The sequence below is a fragment of the Talpa europaea genome (assembly GCF_964194135.1).
Source record: "Talpa europaea genome assembly, chromosome: 4".
Lineage (NCBI taxonomy): Eukaryota > Metazoa > Chordata > Mammalia > Eulipotyphla > Talpidae > Talpa > Talpa europaea.
Window position 1 is genome coordinate 42591492 of NC_140070.1, and position 27171 is coordinate 42618662.

Genomic DNA, 27171 nt, shown 5'->3' on the forward strand with positions numbered 1-27171 from the left:
TCTTCTTGATTACACCGTCAGAGGGAAAACCTGTGAGCTATCTTTTATTACAGTAAAAATGTTATTTACTTTTTTTTCCATGAAAGAAACATGTTTACATATGCCAAAACATTTTAACAAAGAAGAAAATTTAAAACATTCATAATTTCATAATAACCATACCCCTAACTTTCTAGTTTTTTCCTGAGTGCATGTATGCGTGCATGAACATTTCTATCTTTAAAAATGTTTTAGACACAATCAACAGAGTGAAAAGGCAACCACAAAATGGGATAAAATATTTGCAAAATATATATCTGATAAGGGGTTAGTATCCAGAATATACAATGAATTCCTACAAACCAACACCAAAGCAAATAAACAATCTGATTTAAAAATAGACAAAGGGAGGGCCTCCCCTGGTGGCGTAGCAGTTGAGCACTGGGCTGCTGGGCTGCGAAGCTGCCCGCAGCCTCTGCAGCACTGGTTCGATCCCAGCTGCCAGCGAGGGTCCCACATGGTGCGACAGACCTCTCCTGCCATGCCCTATGCTCCCCTCAGCTGTGTATTTCCTCAGTCTGCCTGTTCTGTTCCCCGCTCTGGCTCTGGTGAATTCTTTCACCCTCCTGCGCTTCTGACTGTACCCAGTGCTTGTATGAATAAATAAATCTTAAAAAAAATAGACAAAGGGAGGCTCCCCGGTGGTGCAGTGGGTTGAGTGCAGCACTGTGAAGCTATCTGCATCGTCTGCAGCATGGATTCGATCCTTGGCCAGCCGGCGAGGGTATCACATGGCGAGCAGACCTCTCCTGTCTCGCCCACTGCTCACCTCAGCAGTGTATTTCAGTAGATCTGCCTGTTCTGCTCACTGCTGTCTCTGGTGAATCCTCTTACCCTCCCGCACCTCTGGCCTGTACCCCAGCTCTTGTATAAAAATAAATAAATCTTTAAAAATAAATAAATAAATAAATAAAAATAGACAAAGGACTTATATGTAGGCATTTCTGCAAAAATATACAAATAGTCAATAAGCCCTTGAAAAGTTACTCAACATCACTTGTCAGCTGGGAAATACAAATCAAAACCAGTGGTATTCAACTTCATACCCATTAGGATAGCTAGTACTAACAACGACTACAAAAATAAAGCAGAAAATAAGTGTTGAGAATGTAGAGAAATTGGAATTCAAACTGCAATTCCTGCCCAATATCATACCTGACCCAACAATTCATGATGCACTGTGGCTGGGAAGGTAAAAAGTAGAAAATATTATGATAATTATTATAATCATGAATTATATTAATGTATATAATATTATGACAAATATTAAGGCCCTGTAGAAAATATTATGACGATTCCTCAAAAAATAAAAACATAATTACCATATGATCCAGCAAATCTACAAGTGGTTATATGTCCAAAAGAATTGAAAGCAGGTTCTTAAAGAGCTATTGGTATATCCATGTTCATAATGACATTATTCACAGTAGCCATAATGTGCAGGTAGCCCAAGTGCCCATTGATGAATGAATGAATAAACAAAATGTGATATATCTATGCAATGGAATATTATTTACTCTTAAAAAGGAAGGACATTTTGACACATGCTACAACATGCGTGAACCTTGACAAAAGTTTATGCTAAGTAAAATAAACCAGTCACAAAACAGTTAACACTGTATGATTCTACTTACATGATGGAACTAGAGTAGGCAAATTAGTAGAAACAGAAAATTGTTACCAGGAGCTTGAGGGAGGGAGGAATGTTTAATGGTATACAGTTTGTTTTACAAAATGAAGAGTTCTGGAGATTGGCTGCACAACCATGTGAATGTCCTTAACACTAGTGAACTTACACTTAAGGGAGATGATAGGGCCTCTCTGGTGACACAAGGGGTTAAGCACAGCACTGTGAAGCTATCCACAGCTTCTATAGCACTAGTTCAATCCCCAGCCAGCCAGGGAGCAACCCACGTGGCGCAGCAGACCTCTCCTGTCTTGCCCACTGCTCCCCTCAGCAGTATATTTCAGTCAATCTGCCTGTTCTGTTCCCCCCTGTCTCTGGTGAATCCTCTCACCCCCTGCACCTCTGGCCTGTAACCCAGTTCTTGTATGCATAAATAAACCTTTAAAAAAGGGATGATAAAATATGTTATATATATTTTACCAAAATCAGAAATAAAAAAATTAAATTTTATAACCTTTTGTCTTCATTTCATATCAAGTGAATACCTTTCTATGTCAATGAACATTGTTCTGAATTACTATTTTAGTGACTACATGATAGTCTATGGTTTCATTGTATTAGCTGTTTAATCAAGTCACTAGTTTTCAAAATGTGGATTTTCTACAAAATTAAACATCACAAGCTGTAATGAACATCATGAACATCATGTTAGCCATGTCTTTGCCAAACATGCAATTGTTTCCTAAGAATAAAACCACCCCAAGAATGGAATTGTTGGGTCAGGCAGGAGATGGGGTGGGAATCATCATTTGAAAGATGAAATGTGAAAACAGATAAGCAGAGAACCAAAGTAGGCTTGATATAAATTCAGTGCTATACAAAATATTTCTGGTTGGGGAAAGAACAAGTTATTTATCCATTCCTTTACTCCTTATAAAATTGTACTAAGACTCTGCACCATTGTTCTTGAAATGGTAATTTGAAATCATCAAAGCAGACATTGTTATCCTCACAACCTTAAAGACTAGGGAAGAAAGAAAAAAGTAAATCAACAAATTCAATGCAGTTATTACACGAGGGAATGGAGATCTGCCCAAGGTTCAATAGGAGCAGAAGAAGGAGTCCACTAACTAGGGAAGGCCCGGTTGTGGGGTAGCTCACTGCTTAGAGGGTCTGCCCATGGTCCTTGCCTCCTGGTATGCAAGTCCCTGCATCGCCTCCTCCCACATTGGATCAGAGCTGCTCTGAGTGGCCACTAGAGCATGATGGAAATAATGGTATGTGAACACTAAAGCTCGATCACAAAAAGCACTGCAGCTTCCTTCTTGCCCTGGTAGATTGTTTGTTCTGGAGGAAGCCAGTTGCCCACCAAGAGGATATTCACAAATAGCTTTCTGGAGATGCGCATGTGAAGAGGTGCTGAGGCCTCCTGCCACAAGCCTGTCCTAACTTACCAGTTGTGTGAATAAGCCACCTTAGAAGCGATCTGTGGATGTCTGCAACAACTGAACTGTGGTTTCACGAGGAAACCCAAGCCAGCATCAAGAGAGCTGTCATTACCATTTTGGTAAGCCACTAAAAAAGTGGTGGGGTGATTTGTTTCTCAGTAATAGTTAATTTAATACATTATATCTTAAGCATGTGTGAATGTATAACTGAAAATTTCTGAAAATAGGAGATATTTGGAGCAAGCCCAGAGAAGGTTAAATGTGGGGGAATAGCAGGAGTTGGAGACTGAGAGGAAAGGTGGGCACCAAGGCACACACTGCCCTCCTCACCTTCTTCCATGCCAACTCAGCCAGCCTCCTACATGTACAGTCACATATCACTCAACAGTTCAGTCAACACAAAACACACATACAATAGTGGTCCCAACAGGCTATGCCCACTGTGGGCTAGGCGGTGCCACCCTGGTTTGTGTGGTTATGGTCCATGACATTTGCACAATGACAAACTGGCCTAACAATATATTTCTCAGTGACACATGACTGTACCAGGTGAGCATTTGAACAGGTTTGCACAGAGAGGATGTGTTAGGAGAACAGCTGGCTGAGGGAAAGGCTTGATATAAAGAGCTGGCAGAAACCCCTCACAGAGTGAGCAGAGGGGGGCAAAAAAAAAAACTACGGAAACCCAAGACTGAGTGGCCACTGATGTAGAAAGAAAAGGAGAAAGTGGAATTCTGGAAGATAAAGGAAGCTTTTCTGAAAAGAATTAGCCAGTAGTGTCAAAGAAATCAAGGAAGGCCTGAAAAACGGACACTAGAACTGTCCATGTGGGGTCACTTCCACTCTGTGGAAGCAGTTTCAAAACATCATAACTGACTCACTTAGGTTACACGCAAAGTACTCATCATGGTCCAAGAGGCCCCAGGCTTCTAAGCTCTACCTTCCTGCTCTAATATCTCCTTCCCACCTCCCACTTTCTTTTCTTTTCCCTTTGGTCACTGTGGACACATCTCTGTTTCCATGTCACCTATTTTCACCCTTTTGGTTTCTCTGTGCTTGGAACATCTGCCCCACAAAGTCCCACACTGTCCCCTCCTTTGCCACTTCAGGCTCATGCCCAATTCACCTTCCGTGTGTGACCTTCCCTGCAAAGCTGGGGTTGTGCCTATCCCCACCCAGCTCCTTCTCTGGTTTTTTGTCTCCCTAGGCCTGACCACTGTCTGGACCACAACTTGTTTGTCTTGTTTACTGTCAGTCCGGACTCCCCTCTTTGAGGTTGTCAGCTCCTGAGAGGTGTTGGGGAAGATAATCAAGAGACCGTGACCACCTGTGGGCCACTGTGCTGGACCCAGCAACTGCAGTCTCCTCACACCCCCCACACACCACTTTGGAACATGCCTCATAGGCATGCCCCTTGGAAAGGACGTTCCCAGAAGTTGCTCCAAGGCTACAGCCTTGACAATGTGTTGTAATGTGTAATGTGTCACTGAGACTATCTGAACTGCATAAGCGACTGAACGCAGTTAAAGTTTCTACATAAACTTTTATGATTTGGCAGAGGGAGGGGGGCTGCAGAAAAGTACTTATCTTGCAGCCACCCAAGACATAATCTTGTAAACAAGTTCCTCTGCTCATTAAAGTTGCCACCCACCAAGCCAGGGTGACCTGCTGCTTTGCCTCTCCCCGCCCTGTGTGTACTGAGGCTGGTCCGGATTATACCTGGAAACTCCAGGGGCTGAGAACCAGCAGAGAGGGTAGTGCTGGGTCTCTCCTCTCTTGCCCCTGAACCTAGTGCTCAAGTGTTTTTAATTATCAGTTAAACGTTGCAACCACGAGATACCATTTTTGTTTTCAAGGGATTGGTGATGCAGTGGGGGAAACAGACCTCCAGCAAGGGTATGATGGGTGCTGCATGTGATGGGTGCACAGTACCAGAGAATATCCAGGCAGGAATGACAGCGGTTGAGACATCTGAGGAGAGACTGCAGGTAGAGGGAATAAAGCCAAACCAAAGAGACACCATATCTATCCTTCCATCTGGACACGGCTGTAGGGGTGGAGATGAGAAAGGCTGTGGCTAGGTTATAAAAGGTTTTGAGAGCCAAGAGCCTTAACTTTAGACTGTAACAGGCTCTTTTTTTTTTTCAAACTGTCCCCTGAAAACCCTAGTGGCTTTCCCTCCGCCTCACCATCTGCTGGTGGACAGGAGAGAGTGCAAAGACTGTTTCATATGTACATCTGATCCATTCTTTTGAAGACTATTTATTCATGTTTGGAATTTTGAAAACCATCGCTCTTGCCAATGGAAGCTGTGGCCTTAAAGAATCAACCAGTCGAAGTAGAATCAATCATTTCCTTTCACCCCACAGGAGCACAGGCAAGCCCCTTGGGGCGCCCTGCGAGATGATGTCCTCGTTTTCTAAAGCCCCTTCACTTGCAAGAGAAGGGGGGAGGGGAGGTTAGAAACCAACACAGGGCTTTTGAGAGGCAGCAGCGGAGCAGGCTCCCCCCCCCCGCCCCACCCCCGCCTCTGGGGGGCTCTCGTGGGGTTAGCGCCTGAGGAGTCCCCACGTCCCGAGAGAGCGCAACTAGCCAGACACACCCCCAGTTCGGGCGTGGCAGACGTGGGGTCACCTCTCCGTGTTCTGAGGCGAGTACAGAACCAAGTGAAGCAGCAAGGGAAATGAGGGGGGTCGGGGCAACGAGGCATCACAGTCCCTTTGATTTGGGCCAAATCTGTTTCCTTATCTGCAAACCAAGAGAAACGCGTGTCCTCTGACTCCGCTGCGACGGCTCCATCTGTGCCGCTTTGTTTTCAGAAAGTCTGACACGCACACATGTCCTCAATTTCCATGTCCCGCCAGCTTCCAGGGAGACGCGACTAGAATTTTAAAAGGGGAAGAAGCTCCTGTTGTGTGTCCTACCTAGGGCAAAGCGCTGACCTTCAGGAGTCGGCACGGTCCGTAGGTGGCGCGTGGAGCCAGCGAGCCGCCGGCCCCGGCTACGTGACTGAGCGCGCGCCGCGCCCCGCGCTGCCCCAGACGCCCCAGCTCCGCCGGCTCCACCGCCCGGGTGACCGCCCCCGGCTTCCCCGACCAACCCCCCGCCCCTCCCCCCGCTCCCCTCCCCCCCGCGTGCCCCCGGCGCCCCCGCCCTCCGCTCGCCCGCGCAGGGAAAGGCCGGCGCGCGCCCGCGCCCACCCCGGGGCTCCAGCTCGGCGCGCCTCGGACCCCGGGTCGCCGCGCGCTCCTGACGCGAAGGGCCCGGGAGAGGCTCTCAGAGGAATCTTCCGGCGCTCGAGTCTGAGGCTGTAGTTTCGTGAACGTTGCTTTCCTAGGCCACCAAAATGAGCCGGGCCGCGTCAGTAAAAGGCCAAGAATTCACTTCCAAAAAGTGCGGACGATTTTGTCACCCGCTGCTTATGAATGCCACTAAAAGGCATTTTAAAATCAGTGCTTACTTAGATGTAATAATAGTAACGTTCGCTTAGAGTTTATTAATCGCTTTAATCCAGGCAGGGATCCGAATCATCACTTCTGTTTTACAGATGAGGGCATTCGCATTGTCTCATTTATTAATCATGATCACGGAGAGTAATCCATTTCGAATGAAAACCACAAAATGCTAAGAAAAAAATCCGAGAAAAGCTTTCTTCTAGAGCCACTTTCAAGGAATGCTTCTCATCTGACCTTACACAAAAGGAAAGGTCGAAGTGATGTTATCTTTTCTGTCAGGAAAATAAACAGCGTTTTCTATTTTCTTTCCTCTCTTGCAAGCAGTGACATTCAAGAGGTTTCTCACCAGCAGGTTTCTGTCGATGCCCGAAAATTATCTGACTGACATGAGCCTAAACAAGGGTGGGGACAATCTGGGGGCACCGCCTTTGCACTCTAAACAGTTTATTATGGGGCTACAGTTCTTAGGGAAACATCCTGCTCATCTGCTGGTTATGTTGCATGGTCTCACTGACCCCTGAAAGTGGTGACGAGATAGAAGGAATAAGATTAGTCACAGCTTTTGTAACTCCCCCCGCCCCCACCAACCCACAAACCCTCCATCTGAGGTTACCCTTCCTGGATTTCAGTTACCCAAGGTCTACCACTGTCTGGAAATATTATGTACAATATGATACTTTGATACATTCACAAAATTTTTATTACAGCCTATTGTTAAAACTGTTCTATTTTATTATTAGTTTTTGTTAATTTCTTGCTTGCCTTATTTTGTAAATTAAACTTTGTCACAGGGATGTATGCATAGCAACACATATAGTAGCTATAAAGTTCAGCCTCTCCAGTTAGGCACTCACTAGGGTACTTGGAATGTATCTTACCATGGCTAAGACTTGGGACAACTGTACTTGCTCACTGTGGAGTTTTGATGATGTCAAAGGAACCCCAAGGTTAGAAGTCAAATTACTGAACAGGTGGGGGTGGGAGTGTTGAGGGTGGTACAGGAATCCCATCTGCAGTGCCCCTTGCTATGCTGTTTAAACTGTATAAGCGCAAGACGACACCGATATGATTCTCTCTGTCTTCTAGAAGAGGCTCAGAAAAGTTGCTTCAAGTCAAACAGCTAGGAAGTGATACCCTGGCTTTCAAACATGGCTGGCTGAACTCCAACATCAGTACTCTCTCCTTTCCACAGATTTAGACCTCACACAAGTTCTCAGAGCCCACCAAAGTGATGGCCTTGGGATAGCAAGGGCTTTGGGGGGAACAGGATGTTTGCTGTGATCTGGCAACAAAGCAGTGGATCCACTGGTGATACAGCAGGATTTGGTGAATTATCACCATGGGCCAGACCCAGCCCATCACCAGATTTTGTATAGCTAGCAAGTTGACTGCTTTTTATTTTTTTTTAAATGGTTTTAGGAGGAAAATTTAAAAAAAAAGAATACTTTGTGATATATAAAAATTATATGAAATTTGTTTCCATGTCCATAAATTTTATAGAACACAGCCATGTCCTTTGTTTATAAATTGTCTATGGCTGCTTCCACATTATAACTGCAGAGTTGAATTCAATTGCTTTTTGTTGTCTGAGGTAATTAGGTTCTATAAAGTCACTTGGAATATTAAATCAGCCAATACTAAATAGTGGTGCCTAAGAGAAATGCAGGATTAGGTTCCTATAAGCCTCTGGTCTCAATATTTTTGTCAACAGATCAATATATAATCTTGTCTTTGTTTAAAGAAATTTCATCTTAATATATATTCTTTATTCATTAACACTGAACTCTTGACCAACTGCACTATAATTCATGTTTGGATGAAACTTACCTAACAGATGAAATTACCGCTTTTAAGGCACATCACATGCTTCTTGTGCATAGGGACACCAAAGAACACTTCACATTATATTTCGGTGCCATTTAAAGTGGTAAAAAAAAAAAACAAAAAACCAACCCAAAACATGACATCAAATAGATCATGAAAAGGACACTTGTAGACAGTATTAGAGCTGAAATAAGAGGGCAGAAAGTTTTCCTTATTCAACAGCCCAGTGGGGGATATGGGTGATCACATTTTTGGCTGCTCTGCCCATGTCCACAAATGACTGCAAAGGCACCACCAATATTGATTTGGGGGTTACAAATAAATTTTAGTGGCTAGTTGAATTCACAGATATGGAACCCAAGAATAATGGAGATGAACTGTACTTGCAGCAGAAACCACATGGACTGCAAAGTCTAAAATATTTACTGTGTGGCTCTTTACAAAAAGGTTGCCAGTCCTGCTGCCCTTGGCCTCCTGCAAGGAGAGTCAAACAGACACAGAGACTGACTCCTCCCTAACAGTGAATCTCTCTAAATTAACGCTCATTCAGAGCAAAACTAAGCCAGTTTCAAAGTCAGGAAAGTAGATTTCACTTAATTGAATGCAGAAAAAAAATTTCAAACCATGTAGTAAATTTTAATTTTTTTCCTTTCATACAGTGTCTATTTTTCATTCAACATTTATCCAGCACTTTCTAATTTGCATGGACCCGTTGTGAGTATTTTGAGTCATTCAGAGTTACTAGTTTAATTAGTAACATCTTCTTACTTGGTCAGTGCATTGAGAACAGAAGTCACAAAAGGAGGCTGAAAAAAGACTTGAAACAAAAGACCTGGTCACTTTATAAATTGGACCATCAGTCTCTGAAAATTGGTGAAGCAATTTGATTGCTTGTTATGACTTTCTAATTTCCAGGAAGGGTTTGAAACATCTCACAAAGCACATGCTAAAATCAGAAGCAGGGAGAATAGTGTGGCAGGGGGTGTTTCTTAGCAGTAATGCAATTCCAGCAGATGGGTCACAGGGACCACATAATTGTTAGAGTGAGTTTAAATTCGGAGATTCCCATCTCATAAAAGTGGGGTGGTTAGAAAGTCAGATCTGAGTAAGATTTTCTGCAGTCTGAGGTGTGAAAGCCTTTTCTGATGCCAGGTTTCTTGGCATTGCCCCAGGAGGCTGAGGGGCCCCCAGCTCCACCACTTCAGCAGATCCCAACTAAATGCTTAACTGCTTTCAACCCTGGCTCTTGCAGCTTCCCTGATGAAAATGAAGCTCTATTTTCTTTGGAGCCTAAATATTAACTGCCTAGAGATTTACTTTTCTGATGTCTGTATCCAAAGAAAGAACATAGAGTATAAAAAGGATGAACAGAATAATTCTGAAATTGCCCTTCACAGGAAACTGCTTCTCATGCACCTTTGGCTAAGAGCTAGAAGGTATCAGTTCAGAGCTGAGAGCATATTTGGTGTCATTAATCAAGGGACAAATCCATAGACTTTAGAAATATTAGACTGGAAGGTGAAGGACCAACCAGCAAAGCCAGGAATTCTTTTTCAGGAAATCATTTGGTTCCGCCCTAGCCACAAGCAAGTCACAGCTTTATTTTACAGAGAGGGTGGAGGTGACTTCATCCTGGAAGATTTTCAAAGTCTACCGCCCCATGAAAAAAATTCCAGTAATGCTGACATTTGCATGGACATAAAAAGCACGTTTCTTCTTCACGAAGAAGCAATACCTGAAGTCCTTTTGTACTCATCCTCTTCTCTAGGTGGCTGATCTATTTCTTCTTCCTACTTCTTGACATGGAGACAGAGGCTCAGACAGATTAAGAATTAGAGTCCCAGAGTACTGACCCCACTTAATTTTCCCATTAATTATGTCCTATTACCCCCAGGCAGACCTGCCTAGAGATATCAAAAGTATAGCCATGTGTGGAATATTAACTAACAAGCTGCAGTAACAGGGCCAGAATCTTGCTCACTTTCTACCCCACCAACACAAACACCTCAGGACTGTGAGCTGGACCTGGACAGAATGTTATTCCCAAACACTGCAGCGTGAGTTTGAAAATACTTGCAGGGAATCAGAATTCATCCCAGGGACTGGAAGTGCTAATAACCCACCTTAGCATTTGCTCCTTTGAAGCGGATTCCTCTTGAGGAGAATCATACAAGGAGTGAATTGGGAATCTCTGCATTGAAAGTCACTTCTCTTGCCATCCCCACCAGGAAGCTCCAGGAGCTTCTGCAGGTTTCTAATTAGCTCCTAATACCTGAGACAGACCAGGTGTTAAAGATAATGCTAACAAACAGATGATCAGATGAGTAGACCTAGAGCACCTTTGCGTGGGGAATTAGTTGGAAGGTATGTGTTAAATGCAAAGGTATAGTTCTGGCAGGGTGGAATTCCAGATCCCAGATGCCTCTGGTGGATAAGGCAGGAAAACCCTCCTGCTTCTCCACTTGCATTCCCCACTCTGCCATCCCCCTCCTACCGGCCCCCTCCTCAGGTCTGAAACCACTTGTGAACCCTGTGCTGGCAGTTTGCATTTGGAAGCATTTAAAAGATGCTGGGAAGTGTGAGTAGCAACTAGTCTGAAGGCCAATCCTTAGCCCTTCAACCTCATTTATGTCTTACTTTTCTCCCCTAGTTTGTTGCAAACAAATTAACTCTCTTTATAGCTCCTAGTTCCTTCTGGAAGAGATGAGGGTTTTGGTAAAGATAAGAAGACATTAAGAGAGGTCTTTATCTGGTAAAAGAGAGGTAGGCTGGAAAACAGAGGGTGGTGATTAAATTACATACAACACATTTCCTGTCTGCTACAGACTTGGGTCTGACAGGTCAAAGATGTTAAAGGTAACCTTCCCCAAAATAGATTTTTATGTATGAGCTGTTTGTGTTAAGTGAAATAAATATCTTAAGACTTTGTTGTTTGTTATTATCTAAAGGATTCTGCCACATCATTTTCCTGAGCCCAGAGCTGGCACTGACACTTTCCTGATAGGAAATACACACTCTTCATCCTCTGTCTTCAAAGGCAAGTCTTACTGTGAAGCAAATTGTGTTCAGCCATAGATTTTCAGAGCTCTGGCCACATTCCAGGGACTGTGTTAGGTGTTGGGGACAGAGAGCGGAGTAAGGTAATATTTGCCCCTAAAGAGGTTACTGTCAAGTAGCAGACCCAGGCCAAAACCAGAATAAATCAGGAAAAAAAAAAAAAAAAAAAGACAAATGCAACCAATGACAAAATAATGTGGCAAACCTGAATTCAGAGGAAAGTCACCTCACTCACCCTTGGGGGGCTTCTTAGAGTCTCCTGAAGGAGGACAGGCCGTGGAGTTGGCTAGGCAGGGTTTACATTTTTCCATTCCTCTCTCTCACTGATGTGAGAGGCAGGACCCCTGGATCACTTCAGGGGATGCCTTGCCTGTCACATCCAACTCACTAACAAGGATAGAAAGGCCAGAGCAAATGCTGGGAATTCCTAAGTCCCTCACCACCCAGGACATCCTCAGAGACACCACATTTTAAGATTTGATGTTGTCAATTAAAGTGCATTGATTAATCAACCTAATTAATTTTGACATATAATTTATCCAAAGCACATATAACTGGCAACCGAGACTTCTCATTATCCCTACATAGAAAATGACACAACACTGGGGAGGGTGTAATTTCTTATAAAATCAACAGTGTTTTGATTTGCTTGTACAGACTTACTGTGCTAAGACATGATATGCCTCAGCCTGCTTGTTTTTGTTTTTTAAGACAGTGAAGTAACAACCAGTACTTTATTCTGGGAAATATTTTTTTTCTAACCCATATTCCTTGATAGCGGGTTGAGAGATGTGATAGCCATCCTTTCCTGATTTTTAGTAGAATATTCTGAAATTAAATAAAGTAGGCTTACAGAAAAGGAAAGGTCCCTTCATCTCTCCTTTTATGCTTATTTTACAATGATAGTATGGCTATATATATATATATATATACACACACACACACATATATATACATGTTTATATGTACATGCATGCATACACACATATTACTTCTCTTTATTATTATTATTCTTTTTTTAGTCCATCCAACAAACCACTAGAGTCCATGCCCCATCTAGGGGGAGGGAAGCAGCCAGGGAAATACCAACTTTGTGAATCAGGAGCTCTGTCTGAATATCAGATAGTCTAGGGCAACTTCTGACTTTTTTATGTGCACATGAATTCCATTTAATTAAGTTTTTGGTTGACACCAGTCACTATTCGTTCCATTCCTCGTATCTGTGCAGACTCCAGGCCCCTACGGAAGAGTTTCATAAACAAAATGTGCTATCTCCAATAAGCTAGAGAACCAGGAGCTTAAAACCTCAAGCTAAGGGAAAAAAAAAAAAAACCCTTAGGTTCCTGATAATTATCAAGGAACCCATTTCCCTATCACATGACCCTGGGAAATTATATAAGGCGACCTCAAGGCACAAGGCCAGCAGTCTCGGCCTCTCAGTTCTTCTCAAGGCCAGGACATCTCCCTATCATCCTTGCAAACCCAGGCCTTAGACCAGGCTTCTCCCGGGAACTCTTGTGTCATATTTCCATTGCCTCCAGGGTGGCTCCACTTGATGCCCTGCAGAAGCCTCAGTCTCCCCACAAGTCACCTGACTGTGCTTTCCCAACTTCATCTCAAATCTGTTTCTGCTCCTGAACTGCTTATCTCAGACAGCACTGTTACCATCCAGCCAGACCAGCGAGCTAGGATGGAGACTGCATCCTTATCTCCTATCGCTCTCATTCCAACAAGACTGTCCTGTGGTTGTACCCCTTAACTACCTGTTTCCAGTGCTCTTTCCCTTTTGTCCCCACAGCAATCTTAGCTCTGGCTCTCGTGATTTATTGTGGGTACACTTGCTTTCCCTCCTCAAACCTACTGTACCTACCCTTCTCACTGCCTGCACACCCTTCTTTTAAAAAATTACACCTAATTCTATTGCTTCCCTCCTTAAAAGCTTTCCAAAGCTTCTCATTGCCTGTGGGCTGACATTGAAATTCCTTGGAAAAGTATGAAAGGTCCTTCTCAATCTCACCAATACCTGATTCTCTGGCCCTTTCCGTGCCACACCTTCCCTGACAGAGCACCCTCTTCGAGCCCTCCAGAGCCCTCCCTGCTCCCCACTAAGCCAGACTCCTCCAGGCTGGGCAAGATTGTGTCTGCTTGGAATACCTGTCGCCTCTCCCCTCCAGCATCCTTCAACACCCAGCTTAGATGTCACCTCCTCTGGGCCTCTGGTTAGAGGCCCCACTGAAGCACATTTAATTGAAATGATTTCTCAATCTGTCCTTGAAAAGGCCATAATGCTTCTAAGTCAAGATGGTGGCTTCTACTTCTGTGGCTTTCCTTTGTGAGTACTTATTAGGTGCTCAATATATGGTGAAAGACTAAGTAAAAATCAAGGGCCAATGCTAATAAATTGTAAAGACTCCGTAAGGAAACAAAGCTGCCAGGACATGACCATTTTGCTCTTGGGGTCCACTGCCAAAGCTTGGATGGTATTCACCTTAATATAATCTTAAAAGTATAGTTTATTAGGCACTTATTTAAACTAGGAAAGAATAAGAAGCAGATATTCAGAAGTGATAGCATTTATATAGTACTCACTATGCATCTGGCACTGTTCTAATTTTTTTTACTATTATTATCTCTATTTTACAGATATGAAAACTGAGGTTAAGTAACAATTTCCCTGAGATCATACAGTTAGAGTGAATGGTGGTTTGAATCTCTGAGAATCCGTCTGGAGTCTGGGCTGCTACCTGATAAATAATAGTATAATAAGAAATATAACAATTGCTAACAATAGTGTAATAATAAAAATAACAATAGCTAAAAATAATAGTAGCTCACCATATTCTATTCTAAATGTGATTTATCTGACTGGCATTCGGGATGTCTCAATCTATCAGTGCTTTGCTTTCCCCATCTGTAAAATGGAATAATAATGCCTCCCAACCTTACAGGTTTGTGGTGAGGATTAAATAAGATAATATATGGAAAAACTAGTATCACTTAGACCTCCCTGTTTCAATGAACAAAAATTCATGCAATCTGATGGATGCTGAATTTTTGGGAGTAAATGTGAAGAAAATGGAGATGACATTTCTGGCTGGCATTGATAAGGACCCAGCCTTGGAAGAGTCAGAGGTGTGAATGAAAGTTGCACCAGGACATCTGATGGAGGTATACCCAAGAGAGGAATGTCTAACAGAGCGCGTCTGCTATTTACTGGGGAGCGAAGCACAAAGCCCCTCCAGGGTAATCATTCTCACCCACACATGGTTCTTGTCCATTTACTGTTGTTGTCAAAAACCCAGGGCAGCCACAGCCTGTCCAACCCTGCTTCCACTCCTGGAAAATCAGATGCTTGGATGCTGTGGCCTCGAAAGTTCTGTCCAGTTCAATGTTCTCTGACTCCCTGGCCTGAGGCTCTGGCTCACCAAGGTTCCTTATTAGCCTGTCTTTATTCGCTGTTACAGAGAGGCATGCTCCTTCCTGTTTCAAAACCCCTTTCCTCTGGTGAGCCCACCCTTTCCCTATCACTTACGTGTGTGTGGGGGGGGGGGAGGAGGATTGGGTGTTTGGTGCTTTAGGTGTCCCCTTCCTTTCCACTGGCAAATTTCCTTTGTCTTCAAACAGATGCATCTGTGCCCCTGAACTTAACATTTTGCCCAAATCTGCTTTTTCTAATTTTTTAAAATTTATTTATTTTTGCATAGAAGAACTGGAGTGTAGGCCAGAGGTGTGTGGGGGTGTGTGTGTGAGAGGATTCACCAGAGACAGAATGGGGAGCAAAACAGGCTGAAATACACTGCTAAGAGGTATAGCCGGCGAGACAGGAGAGGTCTGCTGCGCCATATGGGTCAGCTCCTTGACCAGGGACTCAGGCTGTAGAGGTGATAGGGCTGAGACTTAACCTCAAGGCCACCAAGGAGGCCCCCAAATCTGCTTTTTCTAATCACTTTTACCCACTCTATGGCTGTCTCCTTTACCTGTTCAACACATTGTGTGGCCTGTTACCTCCTATAATATTCCCCCTGCAACAGCTTTAGATAGTTCTCCTTGCCCAAAGGGGTCAAAGGACAAAGAAAGTAATTTTTCTGCTTTACATATTGAAGAAAGTCTCAGAAACTATTTTTTAAAAAGCTTTGGTTGCTATAATAGGTTTCTTTCTTTTTCCTTTCCTTAATTTTTTTTTTTTCTTCCAGAGATGTAGGATAGGAAGGATAGGCAGATGGAGGTATGAGAGATGAAAGAGATGATGAAGGAGAGGGCCGAGGAAAGACAGAGGGAGTAGTCAGCCTGGGAGGCCAGGGCTGGGCCATGCCGTAAAGCTAGTTTGAAGATCAGGGGAGAAAAATAGCAGAGAGGAGACATTTATGTGAAGGAACAGTGGCCAAAATGAGTTGAGTCCAAATACCCAGAGGATGTGAAAAGAAGAGGCCAAGAAATCAGTGTGAAGATGAGAGTGTTGCCTATTGGCATTTCATTAGATTTAAGAAAGACAGTTTGACATTTAAGTATCTGCAAACACAGCGGGATGTGCAGTGAGCTGAATGAGACTTAGCATTTTGGTGAGTATATTTTAGAAAGCAGAAACCCCACTGAAGTCCTTCTGTTGTTTGTTTCCTGTCTGTGCTGCTTCTTTCTTCTTTTGTTGCTTAAATGAGGATTTTATTTGGAGATGTCATCCCTTCTATTTCCTGATTGTATCTTTATTTGTACTTTTCTTGGGATTAAATAGATTGAGGATCAGAGAAAACTAGAAAGTGGGTGAAATCAAATGAATAGATTTGTGAGTCTTTGAATTTGCTTTCTTATTCTGCTAGGTCGGCTATGTCATGAAACAACACTGTCAACAATCACCAACAATGTCACTGGTCCTTTGATATCAGGCTGAAGTCCCTACTGAAGTCACTAGAAAGTTGGATCTCTAAAGTTGGAAGGTTTACTTGGGATACCTCAGGGGACACTGTGGCAAAGATTAATGTGACCCAAGAATGTCTGCAGCATTAGGTTGTAATCCTTGGGAACCAACAAGCCAACAGCTATACCCTTGTCCTGTCTTACCATCCAGTCCATTTTGCTTCTAGATAACCTCTTCTTTCCTTCCTATATGGTAGCAGGAAAACATATTCCATATTCAATATTCTGGGTCTTGAGGTGAAATAGCTCTTGGAAATATATTTCAAAATAACAGTTGTGTCAGGGGGCTCAAATTTCTTCTTGCTTTAATAATTTTCACAGATTGTGTGATTTTTTAATTTCCTGCTTTCTTGGAATGATTTTAGTGATCTATTTATAGTTTTCTATTTTTAAATACTACAACAAAATAGAGCTTGGATTATCTTTGTTATTGGAAAAAAATATGTCTCATCTGCTAATCCTAGAAGCCAGGAAAACTAGTTCTGAGCAGGGAGAGGTTCCTTCCCTGACCCCCAGACTGATGATTCGTCCTGAATTTCCATGGGAATTGATGGCCCTGGACTTTCTTCAGCTTTTAAAAGTCTCTGTAAATTGCTTTTCACTGAGAACACTCTCAAATCATGTATCAATAGAAGTTGTTTCACATTTCTAAGAGATTTCTAACTTCCATTAGTAATTACAAATAACATTATCTATACTAAAGAACAAGAAAATAAATATATTATATTTTAGTAAGTTATATTGTTTTATAGGCCAAATATGACAATATTGAAAAAGAGCAGAGCATGTTAAGAAATATAATGAGTCCTTTGGAAACAAAAAGCTAGGAATTGCCATGGAAGGTATATCTTTACTTTGAGAGGTTACCAGTGACTTTTGGGTTCAGACATCTTATTTTCATCAAACCTGGATCAAGAATTCCTATCATTGGAGAACCCCCTGGCCTCTGACAGCTGATGCTGAGTGGCCAGTCTCACCAATGTGAAAGCAAGCCTGGCCACCAAGGACAGAAAACTAGGGACAGTGGTACATATACACAATGGAATACTACTCAGCAATCAAAAAGATAAACTCATGCAATTTGCAGCAATATGGATGGAGTTGGAAGGGATTACATTCAGCGAAATAAGCCAGAAAGAAAAAGAAAAATACCGGATGGTCTCACTCATAGCAGGAATTTAGAAAACCTAAATAAGGGATCAGGAAAAAGACTAATTATAATAATGTAAAAATCAAAATCAACAAGCAACTATAAACCAGAGATACTCTATGGGGGCGGGGAAGGGGAGAAGGGATTAGGATCAAAATAAGGGGGTGGGAATTATATGGGGAATATAACCAAGATGAAAATGCATACATTGTGCAAAAATGAAAAATGATGTAAAATATATATAAAATAAAAAAAAATAAGAGAAATGTAGAAGTGTTGGGAGCGATGGACATGAACGTTGCTTTCTTTAAAACAGTAGAATATAGGGAACCAGGTACTTTAAGGGAATTTAACCCACTATCTCACTTAATACCTGCAAAAAATCCATGGGTCCTTACTTCAGAGAGAATTACAATTGTTACGCAATATTGAAATATTTCAAAGGAACTGATTTGCTAAATGTGTTTGTAAAACAGTTGTCTATCTAGCTTATGTCAAAAATAGACTGAAACAAATGATAAATACAAGGAAAAAAAAAAAAAAGAAAACTAGGGACAGACATAGGCCATGGAGGGACAACTGAGGTTGTTCCAAACAACATTTATAAGGGCCCCTTTGCTTCTGGCAAAGAGGAGAATATTCTGAATTATGAAGTTTTTTTAAAAAATTTTTTTTCACATCTGCTACATCTTTATCTGAGCTTCAGAGATGTACAAATACTCTAGTAGCAAAGAAAAAAGATCACCCAACTCAAGTTTGAGAATGCAGAAGTTGCCAGAGGTTGGGGGACGGGGATGCAATTTTAATCTTGTGACTGTTGAGTGGGTGTTATCGGACCCAAAATGTGGCCAGTTAGATTTTTGCAAATACTTACTTTTTCCTTCTCTCCTTACTTTCTTCCTGTTTCCTTCCTCCTTTCTGCCTTCCTCTTTCCCTCCCTTCTCTTCTTTCTTTTTCTTTTTTTTTAAGGTTTTATTTGTTTGTTTGGTTATTTATTTATTTATTTATACAAGAACTGGGGTACAGGCCAGAGGTGTAGGGGGGTGAGAGGATTCACCAGAGACAGAATTGGGAGCAGAACAGGCAGACTGACTGAAATACACTGCTGAGGGGAGCAGCGGGCGAGTCAGAAGAAGTCTGCTGCACCACGTGGGTTAGCTCTGTGGCCAGAGTTCAAACTCTGGCCAGTGGCTGGTGATAGCTTGATAGCACTGATACCTTAACCCCTGCACCCTTTCTTTGCAGGGGGGGGATCCCCCTTTCTTTTTCTTCTCTCCTCCCCCAAGATTATTATAAGCTGTAAAGAGAAAGCTAGGAATTGAATTGCTTGGAAATATTCTTATATCTTTTAACTAAACTTGTATCATGGATTCAGCAGCCATTTAGCCACATATAAATTAGTTAAATTTAAATGAAATAGAATGAAGCATTCAGTTCCTCAGTCACATGAGCCACATTCCAAATGCTCAGCAGTCACATGTGCGGGCAGCAAGCTCTCGGCACAGACGCGGAAAATATCCATCATGGCAGAAAGCTGTGCTGCACAGCGCTGCTCTACAATTTCTTGAGTCTCTTTACAAATATTAGTTACTTTACTTCTGTAAGCCTCCCTAGCTTTCGTTTAAACTTTTTCTTTAATAAGATCTCCTTCAAAGGAGATCCTCCTGTGGAATTCAGATTAGATATTAATTGCATATAAAGCATATATTCCAGTATATCCCAGTACTGGGCACTTTACAATGCTGAATAGATGGTAGCGCAGCAACAAGCCCTTTCAGACTCAAGCCAAACACTTGTATTTAGAAGAATATGTACCCTACAAAGCTTTCTGAAACAACTTCCTTGGAATCAAACTTCTTGTACGGGAACAAGTTGCTTATGATTTTTGATGAGAACCATTCTCAGAGTCGTAAGCAGAGTAGTTTTTGCTTTCTATAGCACTTTGTATCTTAAAAGGAAAGAGAAAGAAAAACTCCTATGAGGAGCTACATTTCTAGCCCTGAACTGATTTTTTAAAAAAAGTCCAATGAGATGAAAAATCTCTGCAAAGAGCTATTTATACTCGAAGTGTCAAAACATCCTTGGGCTCAGACAGGCCAAGCGGCTGCTCTAACGGGAACTGTGTATACACAGCAAGGGTAATTACTTTAGACTGCAGCTGCCAACATGATTTAGCAAACTCTCTGCCTGCAAAAGACTAATCATCCCCTGGAGAATGGACCCAAATTCATCGCCACTACACAGACCTACCTGAGTTCCTTTGCCAGGGCTCTTTGAGGCCTTTTGTAATTTGCATTCCTTGGGCAAATGGAATTTAAATTCCTTAGGCAAATTTCATCGTGATGGAACACCAAGATGACATGCATGCCATGATCTCATTGTTTAGGATTTCTGCTTTATAATCATTAATGTATGCTTCAACAGGCAGGTGAGGTGAAGCATTTGGGCTGAATTCCACTTCACTTTCACGAATGCTCCTTTACATTTAAATAGTTCTTGTTTTCAAAGTACCTTCACAAATATCTCAGTAGCATATTATGATATTCTTGGATGGTGGGAAAGGCATGAAGTATTGCAGAAAGAACTAGGATTCTGGCCCTGGGTGCAAGTTAAGAAGTCTGTAAGTAGACAGTCCTCTTCTACCTATAGAACAATGCAAGAGCAGGCTGTGGGGCAGGTTTTAATCAGACCAGGTCAAATTATTCTGTCCCGGCAAGTGGGGTGAATCACATCCTTCTGTTTCACAGAGAGACCAAAATGGAGTCGTTGTATATTTCAGGACATTTATTCCATTATAAATTCTTTCAAACCTGAAACAAAACTTTTGCCTATTTATGTTGTCCTATGTAATATCACCTTAAGTATCTCAAGAGTGGGGTGAGAAAATTCCAATTTCCTTTGAGACATTGACTAATGTGGCTATTTTGCTATGGGCCTTCATTTTCCTAGGGGCACTTCCATCCTGATGCTGAGGCTCTTACTGTGACGGTCTTCCTGATTAGGGAAAGGTGGACAGATGTGAGGGAGTCTGGGGCTAGTGAACCTGAGCTGTAATCTTAGTACCTAGTGCTTTGATTCCTATCTAACTCTCCAGGCAACATCCTTGCCTTAGAATAATGACAAAACCTATGCTTCATGGAGTGTGTGTGAGCCTTAAATAAGTGTATAGAAAATGGACAAAAGTGGTATAAAGATGAATGTAGCTATAAAATCCCAAATACTTCTATAGTCTATAGTCTTTGTCTCTCTCCCTGTACCTATATGCACGTGTACACACACACACACACACACAAAAAAAAAAAAAACCACAAACACACATACCCTTAACAAGTGATTCTGGAAAGTATCAACTATCTTATATTTTCGTTAGATTATTTTACTTTTCAAAAATCAGGGCTAGTCTCCAACAGCCTTGAAAAATAAACCTCTTTAAGAACCACTTAATTATGTTCCAAGAAATCCCTCAGTCTACTAAAAATGGAGCTACCATATGACCCGGCAATTCCACTCCTAGGGATCTACCCAAAGGACAAAAAAACATTGATTCAAAGGAACACCTGTACCCCTATGTTTATTGCAGCACTATTTACAATAGATAAGCTATGGTAACAACCCAAATGCCCCAAAATAAATGTCTGGATCAAAAGATGTGGTATATACACACAATGGAACATTATTCAACAATCAAAAAAGATAAACTCATGCCATTCACAGCAGTGTGGATGGAGCTAGAAGGAATTATGCTCAGTGAAATAAGTCAGAAGGAAAAAGAAAAGTGTCGGATGGTTTCACTTATAGCAGGAATATAGGGAAACCAAATAAGACATCAGTGTAAAAAAATAGTAACAGTACAAAACACAACAAAGCTAAAACAGACAATTAAAACTCAGAGCCATCCTGCAGGGGAGGAGGAGGGAGAGGGATCAAAGGGAGGGAGGGAGGAGCACAAGGGACTGAGGTGACTTGCACGGGTGCATTGGTGAAGGAAACTCTATGGGGACTATACATGAGGGGGTGGGGGGAAGAAAATATTATTTAAAAATGAACAATGATGTAAAAATTATAAAATTAAAAAAAAAACCTGTAAATTGGTAGGCAGGAGGCTTTAAGTCTAATGATTATCTCGAGTTTTGTTAAGATCTTAGTTAACCCTAGAGTTCATAGGAACCTGCTTAAAGTTCACTACATGCTATTATTTCTAACTTAACCTCAATGAAAGTAGATTATAATTCTGTGAGGACAGGACAGTATCAGTATTGCTCACAGCTATGTCTTTAGCACTGGACAGTCAGAGGCATGTAGTAGGTGCTTAACAACGGAATACACTTGTTTTTGTTTTTGTTTTTTCTGTGGGACCTTTGCTGGCAGCTGGGGAACGAACCAGCGCTGCAGAGGCTGCTGCAGAGGCTGTGGGCAGCCTCGCAGCCCAGCGCTCAACCGCTGCGCCACGGGGGAGGCCCTGATTACACTTGTTGAATAAGTAAATGGATCCTGTGACAAAAGCAATCTAAGTCTACCAAAGGTTCTGTGTCTGCTCCATCCTGAGGGCCCTACTAGTAACTCACAACGGTTCAAACAACTAAAGTATCAAGTATTTCAGGCCAAAGACAATTTGATCTTTCTTTTATATACCTCTGAGCAGATTAGATCTGGAGGCAGAAGTAAGTAAAAAGGCTTTTGGTCTGTGTCTTTTTAAAAATCTTGAGTTTGGGGTTTAGCCCTTTTCTATGGCCAGAGTGAAAAGAGACTGATTAACATTCCATCACAGAGAACTCTTCACTTTACAATTAGCATCTACTTAGAATGTCTATGTCATCTTTTCCAGTTTAGACTTCAAGATTCCATTAGACTTAACAATCTCCAGTTTCTGCAATCACAAACGGGCCATGATGAGTCAAAGGAAGGCTTAAGACAGATGGTATTCTAGATTCCCTGAAATAACAGAATTAATTCAATCAGTTCCATTTAACAAATAATAAATTTATTAGGTGCCTACAAGTACAAAACACCGAAAGCTGCTGTAGGGGGATTATAAAGATGTGTAGAAGACCCTGCCCTCAAAGAGCTTACAATCTAGGCAATTAGTTACAATTTAGTAAGTTGTGGCAATATCACTTTAGATAACTTAAGCAGAGTTCTTGAAAATGTTCATATCCTTTGAATCTCCTATTGTCAAATATGTAAGGAATCCTTTCAATAGGAAAGCTAAACAGTGGGAAAGAGACCTTTTGTGGAATTAATCAGTGAACTTAGCTTTGCTTAAGAGCATCTTTCTGCTGCTGCTGCTTTTTCTTGTAATTTTCTCAGCACTGTTTCCTCACGACCTTTGTTTAGACTCTCCATGCTTCCTGAACCTTCACCAGGGTTTCCTGTTTGTTAGTGAACGGCTCAGTCGCAGTTGGGCCTTGGAATGACTGGCAGTCCGATTCTTCCTTCAGCAAATTTCTATTTTAGTTGATGCTAGAATGATATGTTTTGCAATTTGTGGGTTAAGGATGGAGTGAGATGCCATACAAATTAAAACAGGTTAGGCTTTTCCCTTACTTGAACCATTTTGTAGTGCACTTATTGATTATATTCTATACAGATATAAGAGCAAGTTATAAACCTCTTCTTTTATTCTTATTTTTTTCTCTCACTTAGACTGTATCCACGTAAAGTGTATTTACATTAGGAAAAAAAAAAAAAAGCCTTGAGGTACAAAACCCAAAAGAATATCTGAGGTATAAATACAAGTATATTTTAAATAATAATCTTTATCATGCTTTATCTAGGTTTGAAAGCACAGTGGACATGTGTACATGTTTCTTAATAGAATGGTATCTACAACATACAATTTTACAAATCTGAAAGCCATTTAAATTGAATATACAAGTATATTTTCATGAACACTGATATCCAAAATACTCAAATTTTAAAACTCTGATCTGTACCCCCCCCATTCTTCAAAGAACCTTTGAAATAACACTGACAATGGTAACTAAATTATAACAAAATAAAAATCCTTCTTACAAGTCTCATTCATACATTACTCACTTTTGATCCATACAAAATAAATTCGCTAATACTGTCTCTTGAGTCAATCTTTACCATTTACAGTAAAACCTGTATAAAGACCACCCTTCCAAAAAATTGTGCTAGTGTTTTCCCTTCCTTTCTTTCTTCATAATTGTGATTACTATTTTCATTGCCATTAAAATATATTCCAAGGACATCCTTATAAAGAAAAAGAAATGTAGAAAAAACATTTATATAGTCATAAAACCAGAAACCTATTTGCTGATAAGGACAAATCCAATTAAAACGTGAAGCTTTCAGAAACAATGCTGGCAACAAACAACTTTTGTGGTGGTGGGGTTAAAATTTACAAGGATTTCCTGGGACACACATAGTAGCCTATGTTCCCATACTGTGTCTTATTGAGTTACTGTTATAGGCATGAAAATGCAAAGAATTCTGAGAAGTAAAGTTTTGATGTTTGATTCAGGGGCAAATGTTTTAGTGTTCGCTTTCTACATCCTTGACCTCACCTATACTGGTTAAAACTACATTACTACTTGCAATCAGGTCTATCAACAAACTGCATCGAAATGGGACATCCCAGTATTATTTATGATTTTTAAGGTAAAGAAGAGGTTGGTGGTGAGGGAATATGCTTCATAACTTGGGAAAAAACAATAAATGGGCAATGGTGTTGGGATCTCTTTCTGGATGGATCTGTGGGTAGTCAGATATTCCAGGTTAGACTGAACCTGATGCACCAATACCCTTCTTGGAGGCGTCTCAGTGTGCCAGCCACTGCATTCCAACTTCTCCATCTATGCCACTCAACCAGCAACAAACACACATACACACACTCCTCTGTGCAAACCTTTCTTTGCTCATCTCAGTGAGAAAACTTGTCAGAGTACCAACTATTCCAGTGGATACACCAGTCCCTCAGCACACTGCAAATAAAATGACATAGGTACACATACACCAATATCTCAAGAGAATGAAGTCTCTTCATTTATCTTCTGTAATGTATTTATAGAATTTTGCTTCTCAGAAGCAATTTGAATAAGAATACATTTTTCTTTTGCACAGTCTTATATAATTCCAGTCAAGGTCTATAATATAAACCTTAAACAAACAGGAAGCAGCTTTAAAAAAAAATGTATTAAATCTCTGTAGTTCATTCCTAGATTCTGCCTTGTAGTTTTGTTGCTGCAGAATCCATCCTCTTGAGGTGGCAAGAGTGGCGTTGCTTCAGGAATCACCTAGATTTGGTGTCTTTGGTTTCAGTGTTCTGAGTACTGAAAGAGTCTCGGATCTTGACAACCTCAGCTGCACACAAATGTCCAAAAGATTTCGTGTACCACTCTGGCATGTGGCCGCTATAACACAAAGGAAAAACAGACAAATTATTTAAATTGGAAAGGGAAATAAGCTAAAGGGAGTTCTGAATACACTTCCATTTCTTTATGAGCAAAATGTGTAAGTAAAGATGACACTTTTTATTGCAAGGTAATCTCCTGGCACATCCACTCTATTCTTGGAACCAAAAGTCCCTTGGGAACAACAAACATATCAGCTGCAGAGCAGATAAAGCTATTCAGGGAAAGCTTTGGCATAATGTGATGAAAAGGGATCCCAGAGATACTTAAAGAAGTGCTGAGATGTAAAGATTTCAAATGAGAGTTGATTTAACACGAGAGCCACTTTGGAAAGAATTTTCAGACGTTCATTTTGTGTTTGTATTGCAGTGTTTCACTGATTTTCTGGTACAAATATCCTGTCTAGCCTGCTGCTCCCCTTAGCAGTGTATTTCACTCAGTTTGCCTGTTTTGTTCCCCACTCTGTCTCTGGTGAATCCTCTCACCCCCCGCCATCTCTGGCCTATACCCCAGTTCTTGTATACATAAATAAATAAATCTTTTAAAAGAAACAACAAATACACACTGATGTATGGCAGAGAGTACAGGTCTAATTAATTACTAAAAGTGCATGTCCCGTTTAACACTTTTGAATAGAAAATGAGAAACATCTGCGTGTTACTTCAAACTCTTTTTTTTTTAAATTTTTAAATTTTATGTATTTTTTACATCATTTTTCATTTTTGTACAATGTATGCATTTTCATCTTGGTTATAGTCCCCATACAATTCCCACCACCCTTGTACTTCAAACTCTTATTTCCTAAGGCTTTAAATCCGTGGCAGAGCCATTCTATGCACACTGCTCGAGCAACAAGATACTGCTTCACGACCCTCACCAGATCAAAAAATCAGGATCAGAACGTACCGTAAGTCAGCTCTGCACATGTAGGTGAGTTTGGACTTCCCTGTCCCGCAGGGTTCGATCAGATACCTGGATAGGAGCATGTTGACCCTCACCCCCACCACCGGTGCGCGGTCGTGGTCCACGGAGGTGAGTAAAAGGGCACATGCCCCCTTGGGTAAGTTAGTCCTCCATGTTCTGTAGAGACAAAACCAGAGGGGGAGGAGGAATTTCCTGGAAGCTCAATTTAAAACAGAGCCTCACTCTTAGGGGAGACAGCTGAGGGGCAGGATGGGTGGTCCTGCAGCCTCTGAACTCACGCAAGGATTCCTGAATGAATAACCCCGTTCAGAGCCACTTTTCCAGTGGGTACACACAGTCAAGTCTTTGAAAGAAAACCAATTTGAAGTATAACTGAAAATTATTTCTATATTTCACAAATGTATTAGAACATAAGCATTCAAATGAGGGTTGTTCTGTTGAAGAAGTTTTGGACTAACGATGTGATATTTCCTCAAACATTTTGGGAATTCCTCGTTCAGTAATGTCTCCAGAGAATTTATGAGTTATATATAAATCATCCTTAACCACAGCTCACTTGGGACCAAAATGTTATTTCCTGGCTTATGCATTCACTAGCTGTTTCTTACAAGAAAATCTATTCTTAAAAGAGGCAAAAATCTGCTACCAATGAGCATATGCAATTGAATGTGCTTCTTTCTCCGAGCTCAATTCTAGAAGAGTTCAAACTGCTTTTAGGGATGAACACACTGTTGCAATAAATGCCAATATATTTTCCATATTTGGAAGGGTTCTACGCTTCTCTGGAGGCACATATTCAACTTTAAATAATTGTACCACCCTGTAAGATTCAGTGACATAGAGACTTGTCCTTACACAATAATCAATTTGGGGGTTCTCACCTCAAAACAACGTAGTCCCGAGCAGGGTGGGGTGCCATGCTGTTTAGCACATACTGGTAAATTTCAGTTTGGCTGTCCAGGGTTTCAATCACTTTTGAATCCAGTAGGTCTACATCCCAAAGGTGTTGCTCTTTCAACAGGCGCTTTAAGATTTCCTCAGGCATAGCAGGGACTTCGATGGTCGCCCTCCAAAGTCTTAGCGGGGGTCCTTCACTCACCTGAAAAGAGCATGTATTTTTCAGTGCTCACACAATTCCCACACGCCTAGCTTTTGAAGGAAAACTGTGGGCTGGGTACATGACCATATGTTGAGAGGCTATTAATTACCTATGGTCTTAACAGGCTGCTGATCCCAGTATATTTAACAGCAGGCCAGAAAGTAAATAGAACTTTCCTGGGACTCATACTAGTGTCAATGTAATAAAGTCAGAACACTTATCTGCACCCCAAAACCTAAATGACCATTCTTTGTTCATTCT

At 41.4% G+C, this 27171-nt stretch overlaps 1 protein-coding gene across 6 annotated transcripts in view; it reads right to left on the minus strand.

The window, feature by feature from the left end:
• Window positions 1-24766: 24766 nt before the first annotated feature.
• The window catches only part of DLC1 (DLC1 Rho GTPase activating protein), a gene marked incomplete at both ends in the record, with an annotated part of 350776 nt that continues 348371 nt past the window's right edge, over window positions 24767-27171 (minus strand). For all 6 annotated transcript variants that reach the window (XM_084231354.1, XM_084231358.1, XM_084231356.1 and 3 more), the window contains 3 exons: window positions 24767-24887; window positions 25794-25967; window positions 26693-26910. In XM_084231354.1, the coding sequence (XP_084087480.1) occupies window positions 24767-24887; window positions 25794-25967; window positions 26693-26910 (513 nt within the window). The remainder of the gene's footprint in view (window positions 24888-25793; window positions 25968-26692; window positions 26911-27171) is intronic.